The sequence below is a fragment of the Erithacus rubecula genome, assembly GCF_903797595.1.
Source record: "Erithacus rubecula genome assembly, chromosome: 4".
NCBI lineage: Eukaryota > Metazoa > Chordata > Aves > Passeriformes > Muscicapidae > Erithacus > Erithacus rubecula.
In genome coordinates, this window is record NC_136686.1 from 30,960,542 (window position 1) to 30,974,391 (window position 13,850).

General features: G+C 38.7%; 1 protein-coding gene across 1 annotated transcript in view; it reads right to left on the reverse strand.

Annotated features, from left to right (window-relative positions):
- The window catches only part of GUCY2C (guanylate cyclase 2C), a 44,076-nt gene that overhangs the window by 27,368 nt on the left and 2,858 nt on the right, over window positions 1-13,850 (reverse strand). The window contains exons 4-10 of the mRNA XM_079305182.1: window positions 12,234-12,449; window positions 9,721-9,842; window positions 8,761-8,857; window positions 5,962-6,094; window positions 4,617-4,752; window positions 2,837-2,922; window positions 2,298-2,409 (exon numbers count right to left, since the gene is read on the reverse strand). Coding sequence (XP_079161308.1) covers window positions 2,298-2,409; window positions 2,837-2,922; window positions 4,617-4,752; window positions 5,962-6,094; window positions 8,761-8,857; window positions 9,721-9,842; window positions 12,234-12,449 — 902 coding nt within the window. The remainder of the gene's footprint in view (window positions 1-2,297; window positions 2,410-2,836; window positions 2,923-4,616; window positions 4,753-5,961; window positions 6,095-8,760; window positions 8,858-9,720; window positions 9,843-12,233; window positions 12,450-13,850) is intronic.

A 13,850-nucleotide genomic window follows, 5' to 3' on the forward strand; every position in this document is an offset into this window, starting at 1 on the left:
TTTGACATAGGATTCAGCTTATGAACTCCTCTGGATTTTGGACCCAGATTTCTGCTTTGATTTTTCTTATTCTGGGTATCACATCTTCCTACTTTCTTTCAGTATGTTCATCACTCTAAGGGCCTCACAGTAATTTAGTAGTAGTCTGATGCTCTCTGATGAACACCATCAGTTCTATAATTTTACTCCACAAGTTATGTCACAACTATAAATCAAGAAATAAATGAGAATAGGCAAAGACATTTTGCATGAAAATTGTCTGAAACTTCAGGTTTGTGAATCATGGCGTGCAGCTTCAATAAACAGATAATAGTTTCCCATGGAAGTGCTATGGAACTGTAATTTGCCTTTTCTGAGGTTCTGCTACCACCTTCTGGCACTTAGTTTTACAACAGGCAGAGGGAGAATGAATCACACTATTAACTGGTTCTCTGGAACCAGAAATGTTTGCATATGGAAGAATGATCTTATCCATGTTTAGAAAGAGGGTTAAAATTTTCTGAATAAGGGGAAAATATGAATGAACCCCCGGTTTTTTTTCACAGAATAGTAGGAAGAAGGCAGGCAGCAGAACTGGGTCATCTGTTCTCAGTTACAGCTTAGGAAGGAACAGGGCTCTCTGGTTGTCTGCACTGCTCACCTACCTGGAAGAAAAAGATATTCCAGGTTGGAAAGTTTTGACTGGCTTTAGCAAGGCACAGTGATTACTTAAACTTTGATCATTCTCCTTTTTGGGGGGATATTTATTTAGAATCACATTGAAGGAAGGTTTCTTTTTTTTATTTTTATGTGAAAACAAAATAATTAAGTGCCTTTGGGAGACAGTTTTACTTTAGTTTAGTATGGCTTGGCCATGGTGTCATGCTTCAGTTAAGCACTAGATGTTAAGCTACTGACATTTGTAGACATTGGTTTTCTGCAATTTTTCCCCCTCTTGTGCAGCAGCTTCAAACAAGGGCATACTGAAGGGAATATTTGAAAAGTACTTCATATCCACTGGCAACACAGCATGTTTTGTGGCCCAGGGGATGGATGAGAATGGGACTGGAGCAACATCAAGACAGAAGCCAGAAAGCACACAGCTTATGAAGCTGGTACAGGGAAAGCCTGTGGCTGATGTGTGCAGTGTTGCTGTCTCTGCATAGATAGCACTCATGGTAATACCAAGGGAGACCAGAGATTTGACCAGAGATGAAAAACAAAAGCTCCACTGAAATCCCTCTGCTCTTCTCAGAGCTAAATCAAGTCCTATCAAAGCTGCTGTCTCCCTCCTCCTGGTAACTCCCGTGAGTCTCTGGCAATAAACCACTACTCCTGCCTCTCTTATGAGGGATAAAGCCTAATTTGAGGGCATCTGATTTACTTTACTGAGAAATAAAAATGCTTAAATCTATTTTACCACCTTACTGTGAATGGACTCTTAGTTAGCAGAAGATGTTTATCTCTCCAGCTATGCTTTGCCTATTCCCTGATGGAGGCAAGCAGTACAGCAAATTATTGGGAAGCCTTTAACAGTGACTTTTAACAGCAGCATCTCATGATTCTCACTGATGAAATCACTCAGGTGAATACTAACCTACTGTGCATTAACCCTTGCAATTACTGCCATTGCAATATTTTTTATTCTGCATATCATGCCCTGAAGCATATGACTTTCCATTGCCAATCACCATGTGGCATCAGTCTTAAAGGGGGAAACAATCTCAGTCTGATCATATTGAGAAGGCTGTAATCTGCTATGCTGAATAACAAGGGGCTTCATCCATTCTATCAAAAGAAAAAGAGGTGGTGATTTCTGAGATTTTAGATTTGTTAGTTCAGGTACAAATAGAGCCATAACCTAGTTTCCCGTGATGTTTCTCCAAAGAGTCAACTCTTCTCAGATAAAGGCTGAAGCAGAAGCCACCATGCTCCATCAGATACAGAAATGCAGAGTCAGATAACTCATCATAATCTTAATTCTGCTGCCTTTCCTGAACAGTCTTACAAGCAGTTCACACCACTACCATATTCTAGTAAAGATTATTTGTTTGGGGGTGACTTCTTCTAACATACCCCATGGCATTCCTCATAATCACTGGTACAGTATCGAGTTTTCAAGAGACTTAGTATCAGCACCTAAACAGAAATAAAGGTTTCAAACTGGATTGCAGGCAGAGAACATGAGGGGATGAGGCAGAAGGAAAGATGCTGTTCTGCACCTGGCTCCTGGCATCACTAGCTGGGGACAGTGTGAAGGTGGCATGCTGGATCACACAGCAGGTGGATCTCAGGACTGTCTCGTAAGTTTAACTCACCAGAGTCTGGAGTATCATTGGGCAGCTTGTGGTTCTTCCAAATGAAATCCGGGCTCTTAGTTGCTTCATATGTCCTATTGCTTTGAGTGTTGAAATACAGAAGAGGTTTGAACTATGGATGGGAGGAGAGAAGAAATGCAGTCAACAGCTGTGTTCTCCCTCTTTTTTCCCTTGCTTCAGACTACCCTTAATAAATGTATTGCCCAAATTCTAATTAATTTTCCTGCTACAGTGGTGTATTTCTTAGTGTAGCCATATGTTTGGCTGCCATATTCTTTCTCATTCCTCCCCTCTCTCTGAAAATGCATTTACCAATCCCACAAAATATCAGCTGCACTTCACTTACTGAATTACCAGATTACATCAATCCTGTCAGTCTCCAGCACACTTCACATGACCCCCTTCTGGCATGCACAGAATGCCCTGGCACTCCACCACTCCTGATGCAGTTATTTTCATCATTCTTTTGCAACAGTACAGAGCATTTTGTTTCTCCTTTCATATATGAGGCTGAACAGTTTCATCCTGGACATACGTACATAATTTGCAGTCTGTGATGTGTACAGCACGGTCAGATTGTTATCAATGTCTCCAAATTCATCCAGAATCACAGGACCCATTACACCTGCAGACACAAGGAATTAGTCAGAGGGCTTGTATTTTCAGAAACACAAATATGAGGCAGGAAGGATGGGATAAATAAAAGGATTTCTGATACTTAAGATGCTTTTCTTCTTCATGTATGTGCTAGATACATATCAGCTCAGTGTGGTGCTACTTCTCTTTTAATACCACACTACACTTTCTCTACAAAATCCAATAAAATGTGTTGAACTGACATCACTGGAGAGTAAAGTCTCCCTCTAGCTATAGGAGGATATATTTGTCAGATTTCTTCAGATACCAAGAATGTCAGAGTCACCTACCTAGAGGAGACCATTTTGGAAGTGAGAAGCAAAATAGTCTGTTACCACCTACAGTTTGAATCTATCATCAATAAGGGAAATACAAGTATACTTTCATTCCCTTTATTATTTTGAAAGTTCTAATAATAATGTTTTAACCACTTTCTTTTTGCCTTTAGCCTCCTCTCTCTGTATGTCAGCAAATGTGCACATTGAGAAAAGAAATTGCCTGTGTAACACATTACAAGGATTCTAAGGTGGAACTTCCCAAATCTCTCAGCACAGCTTGACTTCACTCCAATGTAAGTCAACATGAGCACAAGCTCAGGCAATATTCACCAGTCCTGAAAGTCTCACCTTAATTTTCCCCTTGTTTTTATAGGAGGTTTTTTTAAATGAGCTTCAGATTGTTCTTTTGCTGATGTTGATGATGACTTGTTTTATTTCTCCTAAGTTCAGTATCAACATTATTTTAGTTCAGCAATCACCTTCTCCATTTTTGCCTCAAAAACTGATGCTGACTTTTTCATGACCCACCTTCTTAATATCAAAATCATTATTGTATGAAATCCTCACTGTACCAGACTCCATCACAAGAAAGAATGAAGGTGATTCAATGCCCATCACATTTAAGGATTTTTTTTAAACTAAACCAATAAATTATGATGAGCATTACAGTGCTATATTTTGGATGAGTAAAAACGTTTGTGCAACTTAACTTTCAAACTTAAACTGAATAGATGAGTTTACTGATATTCAGAAAGGGATTCTGTCTCCAGGAGGAATTAGTAAACTAAAAAAATATTTTGCTAGGCATAGGATCCCACAGTTAAAGCAAAGACAAGCCTGCAACCTTTCCTATCTTAAGAAAATCTAGGAAACTTCTACACACGTATTTGCTGATCGTAGGTGGGCATATACACAAAACTTTCATTTTGGGTCAGATCTCTGACGTGAAGCAAGAACTGGGACTATACTCTCAGAGAGATAATGTTTCCACTTCTTTGTGTAAGTTTTGCCTCTGTCTTTTCCTAATAATTGAGTTCTATGATTTTAAGCCCACGGCCTACAAAACAAAAGCCAGTTGACTAAGGAGCCAACCCACTGTCAGCTGGCCTATACCCACACTGCAGGATCCTAGGCCTACATGGCTTTGTAAACTGGAAAAGGTTGAACTATTTCATTAAAGCTCATTCAAGTGACTTCAGAGTCATTTTGAACATCAAATACTGAAAATAACATCCTTGTAAAAAACATGAAAAGAAAAAAGTCATTGTCAAAAGTCAAAGTCAAAACTCTTTGAAAGGCTTGGACATATTTAGTGTAGAAGTGACTTATCATAAGAGTGTTTAAAATCAGGTTTATTTCCCCTCATCAATGAAGTGAACCCTGCACAAGATGGTACTTTTTTTACCTTCAAAAGTGGTATTTCGGAATTCCTTGATTAAACTGAAAGGTGACACTGGGTTCTGGGAGGTGACAAATTTCTTGAGACTGTGTCCAAACAGCAACACTGCATTAAAATAGCCAGCAAGAAAGTCATCTTCCATCTAGAACAAAAGAAAATTAAAAAATGGCTATTTGAGAGTTCATGTTTCTGACATAAAGTATAATAACTTTGATTGGCTCCATCTGGCAGAAACTCCAGCATGGAAGACCAGTATCTGCTGAACACTGAGTGAGTAAATGGCCAATGCCACATGAGTGTTCTCATATTGGAAAAGAATGGTTAACAAAATATTTTTTTGATGTATGAAGACAAGAAGGTGCTGAAAATGTGAAAGAGGCCAATGTAAAGGTCTGGCATGCTGATCCTGGTACAAAGGATTCAGGAAATCCTACACCGTAGGTTCTTGGCAGTTCTGCTTTGCTCAGTGTGTCCCAAAGACCCTGGCTTTGGATTAGAGTTTCTGTGCAGATAATTCAGTGTGGTGCCAGCAAGTTTGGGCTTCTCAGTGGCCACAGCTCAGGGCCAAGGAATGTGCCAGAATTTCCAGCAGCCTGTCATAGAGCTAGCATCTAAAAGGCACCAAGCCCAGGCTGGGGCGTCTAGAAGCCAGAAGCTTCAGGCTGCCTGCTGGAGAGATGAAGCTCAAAGCCACAAATCCTGTGAGGAACTCTACATGAAGGACCTGGTTCCTGGGCAGATGGCAGGAGTATCAGTTTCACTAAACAAATACAGCATTTTCATAAGTTCTGCTTTTCTGGAAATTAAAAAAAAAAACAAAAAAACCTTATTTCCTACGGGAAAAAAGGTTCCTGCTTTTGAAATTTATCTGGAAAGCCACTGGAAAGAAACTGCAATGGTTGTCATCTCTTAGACATATCTGCACAACCATATTAGTCAACAACAATTAGTTCTGTATTTTCCATGCTCACACCTCAATTACACGTAGAGATCTTTCTTGAATGATGCCTTGCAGCTATGTGTAAGATTGTCAGTCACTCAGATGTGGAGTGGAAAAAGCATGTGCCTATAGGTCTCCCTCACGCCCCATGGATATGACACTTGCAGAAAAAATTAAAAGTTCGAGTTGAACTCCACAAAGCAGGAATACAACAGCTTGCAGGTTTGCCTTATGATATTATATATTGACATCATTACACCAAGACAAAACACCATCCTGCAATAATATAAGGATGTATCAGCTTAGAAGCATGACAGGGGATGATTACAGCAGCATTTTTAGTTTTCATTTCCTCATACATGAACAGGAATGAACTAAATGCAATAATCAGATATAAAATAGTGTTCTTACCAAGATGTCCTCCATCTCTACATAGTCTCTAATTACAGTATTGTAATTGTAGCTGTAATTAGCTGGTGGCAGAGTCAGGACAAGTACATTGTGCATGTAATCAGCTGAGATGTTCTTCTTGAAGTACACATTACTGCAAGGCAAAGCACAAGAGCCCCCACTGAACAATAGGATCAGTGATATCCATGATAGAATCACTCACCTGTTCCCAACAGCACTGTGTTTAACAGGTTAAAACAGTAGTTCTAGAAATAAGATTTCATCACACACACAGCTCTTTATATAATTTATTCCCTGATGCCAGCTTTTGTGCCTAAATATATTAAAAGGTAATATCAAGAAGATCTGCCAATCTGACACTCAAAGGTTGTTGTGAACTACTGTTATTATTGTAACTGTTTGTTTTCTGTCCTTTTTATTTCCTCTTTTTTTCAAGCAGAGTTTATATTTATTAAAACTCAGTTTCTCCTTAGAATCCACAATACTGCAATCATAGTTTCTTCATGTTACTGTGCCTGTTTCTCCTGTTTCTCTACTGTGCCTGAGCTCTTCTGTGCTCTTTTGCTTGTTCCTCTAATTTTGATATTTCCTGCTAAAATTGAGCATAGCAGGAATTGCATTAAAAGCATTTAACAGAAGGGAATGAAACAATCACAGAGAAACGGAGAGCAGATCATTGATTCATTTGTTTAATTCAGTGAGATAGGAAAATCAGAGGCGTGTCAACTTGAAAACTCTGCCAAAACAAGCAGAAAATGTTGTAGCTTTCAGGTATCTTCGGTTTCATCATCCTGACAGGCCATCTGGAAGTGCTTCACAGACTGGCCACCATCAGATTCACAGGTTAAAGCAGAATTTAGCAATAGATATTAGTGTCAACTGACAACATCTGTTATGGCTAGACCGATAGAAAGAAAATAATTGCATGGCCTTCTCTCATTATTCATGTTTGATCATCCTTTTACTTTGTCAGTCAGTACTGACTGTACAGTAGTCAGAAATGTATTAAGACTTTTTGGAAACCATAAGCTCTGCTCCATGGCCATCTGATTGGATTCTGACAACAGAGCCCCGTCTCTGCCCTTCCCTGAAGCTTCTGACTTTTACAATGAACTTTTCACCTAAAGAATTTCAACATGTTTTTCATCCAGGCTTGGACTGAACTAGTCAGTTGAAAAGTAAACCTCATTAGACTCCACCAGACTGGATAATCCTCCAGCATCCCATCTCTCTCAAGGGAAGCTTAAAGACTGTATTTGTGTCCTGCTTGCAGGACAGATCAGAGCTGAAAAAAATTTAAGTCTATCAACTTTTTCAGAGGCACTTCACTCTGAAGCATGGTACATTGCCCACTCTCCTACAGCTTGAGTTTCCATCTAATACATCTGTCTGTATTTTGGTTTTTTAAAGAATAATAATGTGATTTGAGATCAACAAAATAAGGAGTCTGTAGAAAGTTTAAGAAGGGCAGCATATAAAGCAGCTGAGGCAGCTGAGTACACCAGAAGGATGCATATAACAGCAAAGAATCCCCAAATCACCCTCATCTACTGTAATGCAACAATTATACCTACAACACCAATGTTAAAGCACTCACACAGTTCCCATTGTGCATTTGCAAAGAAACAGGAGTTGAGGCCAGTTGCCTTAGGAAAAGCAAGTGGAAATTCCTAGTGTCTAGATAAAAGTTCTTAGAGGCACTTCTGAAAAATAGATATGGTGAACCTGAAAGTGTGCAGGACAGAGAAGCTCCTGTTAAAACCTGAACAGGATTCAGCTTTGAATCAAAGGTTAAATCTCTGTAGTCATTAACCCAGAGTTTCTCAGAACTGACCTGATACAGTCAGCTTTAGACACAAGAGGTGGGAAGTCCCACTTGCCCTAGAAGTTCATGGAATATTTTTGCTACAGAAACAGTGAAGTAAGAAACATCAAGGCACAGGCACACACATATTTCTTGTGATCATCCATCCATCCACACCACCAGCACTGTCCCAGGCAATAAACTTTCTCTCAGACTGTGACTTAGTATGGCAACTGGGGCTATACCCAAAAAACACCTAGTTTAAGTACCTACACCCAGTTGTACAGATGTAATTTCTGCTGTGTCACTTAGTTTTAGGGCCAGAGATCAGATCTCAGCCAGGGCTTTTGAGGATACCATTGGTAAGGCAAATTTATGTCAGAGGTCTTCTATAAAGAGTTTTGTAATTAGCCATATTAAGAGGAAATTAAACAATATAAAACTTAGGTTGTATACTAAGAAACTTCTCTGAGAAATTATGTTTCTGTGGTTACAAAGATGTTGAAGAGATGGTTATAGAGTGCAAGAGTTATAAACTGGGAGAACAGTTATACCACATAAATAATTTTAAAATTGAATAAATGGAGTCTAGAAAAATATACTGTAAGTCCTATTTATATAATTGTCTGGTTGGGGAGAGTGTATGAAAAATGTACCATATCTCAAATGAAGCATATCTCATGACCATTCTGACTTTGGACTCTGTGCTTCTTTTATGGTTTCCTGAACTGAGGAGCCCACAGGACGACATTAAACCTACCTGCTTTGTCACTGCCTTCAAAAAATATTGTATGAACAAAAAGGGATTTTGTAGAGGATGTGCCACAAATTAAATACTATGCATGTTACATAAATGGCAAGACATGAGGAAAGATGGCAATAGAAAACATTTTGTGAAAGAGTATTTCTTCAACAAAACAGTTCCAGTCAGACTATTTCCATTATCTGTATCCATCAGCAAATTGCAGAGAAAAGAAGAAAAGGTGATACTTTACTTGAAGGGATCTATCAGGATGATTACGATGTCATTATCCACCTTCTCCGTCCCTAGGTCTGTGCTGAGGTCCTCTGGAGACCCACACATGATGATCACTACAGAACAGGCAAAAATGGAGACAAATTGGTGAGATATACAGACAAGAAGAGGATGCTTGCCTGCTCCCCCATGTTTGAGTAGCAGGCAGTAGAGCAACTCTGGGCTAAGGCACATTATCTGTGCTGTACTGGGGCCCAGGCACAGAGCTCCAGCCTCCCTGCAGTAAAACCAGGATATCTGAGGGGAAGTGGTGAAAGGTGCTTCAACACCTGCACCATTTTCTGTCTGATTGCACCACAGCACTACCATTATCTCACTTGAAGCATTAGGAGTTGTGGTGCCATAACAGCTACTCAATATGAACATATCTATGTTAAATGACCTCCAAGTAATGATTTCATTAGCTAGCTTACTCTCACACTCACTTGGCCTGCTGATGCCAGGTGCTTAGTCTTAGAGGAAGATAAGGTATTTATTAATTCCTTTTTCTAGTTTAGATGAATCATTTCCAGAAGTACCCCTTGATGGCAAAATGAGGTCCATAAATGTACCAGGGCTGCAGACACATGAATGATAGAGAGCTTGCAGTATCTATATTCTTGTAGTATTTAAAGCCCTTGTTAGAGAAATCATGATACCTGGATTTCTGAATCTCTCTCAAAAAAGAGCTTGTGCCTAGATGGGATAATTCACCCAAAAGCTCTCTAGAACCAGGATATTCCCCCATATTTTATGAGGATGAAGAGAGGAATCTAGGAACTTTATGCCATTCTGTCTTTACATCCATGTAAAATGGTATATCTTTGTTTCCACAATTTCTGGTGAAAGGCTTTCCCTATAACCTAACTAAGAGGTGTGTTTGATTTCCCTGAAAAAGCAACTCACTTGCAGGGGCAGTGCAGCCTCAACCCTTCCTTACCATTGCTTTTCCGGTTTGGATTTTTCACAGTTTTTTTAAGGAGCTCTGGAGTTCTTAAAATTTCCTTGAACTTGAGTTTTTCAGAGAATTCTGTGACTCCAGCATCTAAAGCATTCATGTACCTGGCACAAGGGAGCAAAGATATTGTCAGGAAATTGCTAACTCCTCACATTTTCCTAAATCAACCACAGTGCAAGATAGGCTGTTCAGAGCACCCAGGAGTGTTTATCAGCTGGTATGAAACTTTTTCTGCAGCAATAAAAGTGAGAGAATCAATACATGGCATGAAAGATGCAGAAATGCATGAAAAGTCAACCAGAGGTATTTGAGCATGGTTGTACAAAGGATGGATTTGGAAAATGCAATGATGTAATAAGATGTTAACAATTAAGAAAAAAAATCAAGGATAGGAGGAAATTGGAAGAAGTGAGACTAACAGGGAGGCAGAGCCAGGAAGCTCTGCTATTTAAGACATCAGTGGTAATGTAAGAAGGCTCATGTGAAGGTTCAAAGAACTAAACAGGAACTACAGAAAGAACTGGGACAAAAACCACACATGTACCCTGAATGTGAGAGAAGGAAGACAAGCAGAAATGAAAAACCTATACAGAATCAGTTAAACCTTGAAGGAAAATATTACTCAGCAAAAAAAAAGCAAGCAAGCAAAGTTTGATAAAAGATTAAGGAAAAACAGTCAGTTCCTGAACTCTACTCTTGCTTCAATATGTTATTCTGAGAAGAGATATTCTGTCTGAAATAAAGTTAATGCAGAGGGAAAATCAAAAGAACTCTTTGTTTTCAAACTACATAACCTTTGATCTACCAGCACTGAGATCTCAATCCAATGAGCTACTAAATACCTTTTGCTTCCTTTTTCACCTTTTCTTTTTCTCACCTTTTTTTTTTCTCTTCAGGAAGAGAATTGTTAACCATTAATTCACAGAAACATATGCATAGTTGAAACATAAACTGATTTTGCTATCACTCTGGCTATTCACTTATTTTTATATGTATATGGGGAAAACAATTAGCTCATGCAATAATACTTGTGCTTTAGAGAAAATGGATCTTTTAAAATTGGACTTCAAAAACCTTCACATTGAGTGTCTATCAAGGCAGGATGAGATGCATAGTTACAACTAAATTAGGATAAAAATAGATACAAAACTAATTTTTTGTTGTTAATTCAGCAATAAAGGGGCTTGAACAATTCTGAAGTCATAAAGAAGGTCCTGGCCAGAAACATTAAAAAATGGGAAATAAGAAACACTTGAAAAAGTCAGAAATAACTTCCATGCAATTATTTCACTGAAAGGTATGAAACCTGCAGGATTAAAGGGATTTAGCTAAAGTGTGTGTAGTGCATTGGTAATTACAGCTGCAAACATGGAGGAAGAGGGATTGTAGTAAGAGATGAGTGAAGTGCACTGATATTTCAAAACATCAAAGAGCGGTAATCATAGCAATTATATCATGTGATCAAGTTGCTATCTATACTAAGAAAGAAGGAGGAAACAATATAAGTCCATAAATACCCACAAAAGAGTTAAATGGAGATCAGATTTTAGGGCTCTTAATTCAGAAAGAAAACCCTTTTAATTCTGTATCCAAAATATTCCATAAGTATTTGCTTCTATCAATTTGAAGCAAATACACTTACAAATTTTGATTAGAATTCTGCAACTCCCTCAGGTTATGAATTAGATATATATATAATAGTTATTTCCACGAACTCTTTGCTACCTTTCAGCTATGTTTATAATATTAGTAGGAGAAATGAGATTTTTTTTTTTAATTAATCGGCTTTTTATATCCTAAAATTGGGAAAAAAAAACCAAAGGAGCATAGAAACACTCACATGAGCTGAAAGTTAAATAAGCCTCAATAATAGAAAAGTAATTATAAATACTGGTATATTAAAGAGTCTATTTGTCTAAAAGCAGCCTTTGTTTGCAGGCAAGGGGAAAACCCAGCATTTCTGAGAATCAAGCACTGCCTGATGTTTCAGATCACAAAATGAAAGCTGTCTCCTTTGCTCCAAACTGGTGAGTGTATAGCTTAAACTCTACAATCACTGGGGTAATTTTGTTTGAAGAAAGATACAGTATGAATTTTGGAAATAGTGCCTACAGATTGAAGGCATTAATGTGGAAAAACATTTTAAGAGCTTAGTAAGACCCCTGACCTAAAAAGGATGGGGAGCCTGTGGAGGAGCCTCTCATGTCACACTATTTATATTAAGGATGCTTAAACAAGTATTTTCACCACAGACCACAGGTGGGCTATGTTGTCCAAAGGAAAAGCAAAGGTTTTCAAATATTTAAAATAGACTGAGAAACGCTCAGTAAGTGCTACACCTAAAAGCTACAATTCATCTTTTCCTTCTCTCACTCATTGGTAGTTGTAAGGTCCCTCCCAAATGTAAGACTGAAAGAACACTTGGCAGAAACCATGTTTCCATGAGGGTAGAGACATTTATTAACAGTTGGGTCAGAGGTGGATTCAGATCTTACCAGAAGCATGACTCTGAGGTTTCAGTTCTCTTGTAAATGTAGACAGATTCCCAGGTCTTGGTTTTGAATGGCAGCTTTGAATGTTTCCAAAAATGAAAGAAGAATTGGTTCAGTTTCCTGGCTGGGGTCAGAAGGCGGGTTAGGTTTACTTTGAAGTCACAGGACAATCCAAAACTCCCTACAGAGATCATTGGCAGGCTCAGTATTGTTTCAAGTCTGAAGGAAGAGATAAGAGGACAAGTCTGAACATCTTGCTGCTGCACCAAGGCAGCTACCTGACTTCCATCCTCACCTCCCTCTTCTCTTGTGCCCTGAGTTAGTTTAACACAATTTGAACCTGAAGGCTCCTCAAGAACACAAACAGATTTCAAATCTGTATTGGTCCCAAAAAGCCCTATTGAACTGCTCTAGGCAGCTTCTCACACTGTCCCCAATTAGCTCTGCCCTTTTGGGTATGACACACCATTTCAGCCCCAAGGGTTGTGACAGGAGTCCAAAGGCTCAGGACAGGCTTCTGCTCACTGGCTGCCATTACCATGGAATGGATTTAATCTCCTTATTGGGACAGTGCTGCAGGGTGACAGCTTTTTGCCATCAAAAAAGCTTTACTCCTATAATTCAAAGGAAAAATCTTTTCGTTTCACAAAGGTGTATTTTAGGAGCTGTACAACAGCAGCAGTCAGGGAGAAAAGATTAAGGCAACCCTCTGCTGACAAGGAATTTGTAAAACAAAGAACATTTTATGCACAGAGACAGTAAGCTTTTAAGAACAAATATATATTCCTGAATGCTGCGATATTATCAGACAAAACGCAAAATATTTTTGTTCTTGGGTTTTTTTGGGTTTTTTGGGGGTTTTTTTGTTTTGTTTTGGTTTGGTTTGGTTTGTTTTGGTTTGGTTTGGTTTGGTTTGGGTTTTTTTGGTTGGTTTTTTTGTATCAGGGAATTTTGCATGTAAAAACCATGGCTGTAAGAGTTGTTGGCACGATTCTGACAAAATTTTATTTTCCAGGTAAGGTTCACTTACCCAATTACAGGGGTTTTACTTATTGCAACAGAAACAGACATAGATGATGTAATAAATAATGATAGGGAGAGTATTTCACTAATTAAACAGGCTTTTTTTTTCTGACAGACTTAGAATAGATTACTTCAATTAAAAGAGACCTACAGAAATCACAAATCACTGAAGTAGTCAAGACTGACAAAATGCTAAAGCCTGTTATTCACAGAAACACAGAATGGTTTGGGTTGGAAGAGTCCTGAAAGATCATCTAATTTCAAACCCCCTGCCATGGACAGGGACACCTTCCACTAAACCACTTACTAACTACATTGTCCAAATGCTTTTTAAACATGACAAGTTTAAGGTATGATCCATCTCTCTGGGAAGCCTGTTCCAGTGTTTGGTCATGCTCTCACTAAAAACATACTCTTAATGTCCAACCTATACACACAGCTTTGAATCATTCCCACCTGTCCTGTTGCTGAATCCCAGAAAGAAGAGATCAGCACCTCCCTCTACACTTGCCCTTCTCAGGAAGCTGTAGAAAGCAACAAGGTCTTAACCTCCTTTTCTCCAAACTAGACAAACCCAGTACCCAAAGCTGATCACAG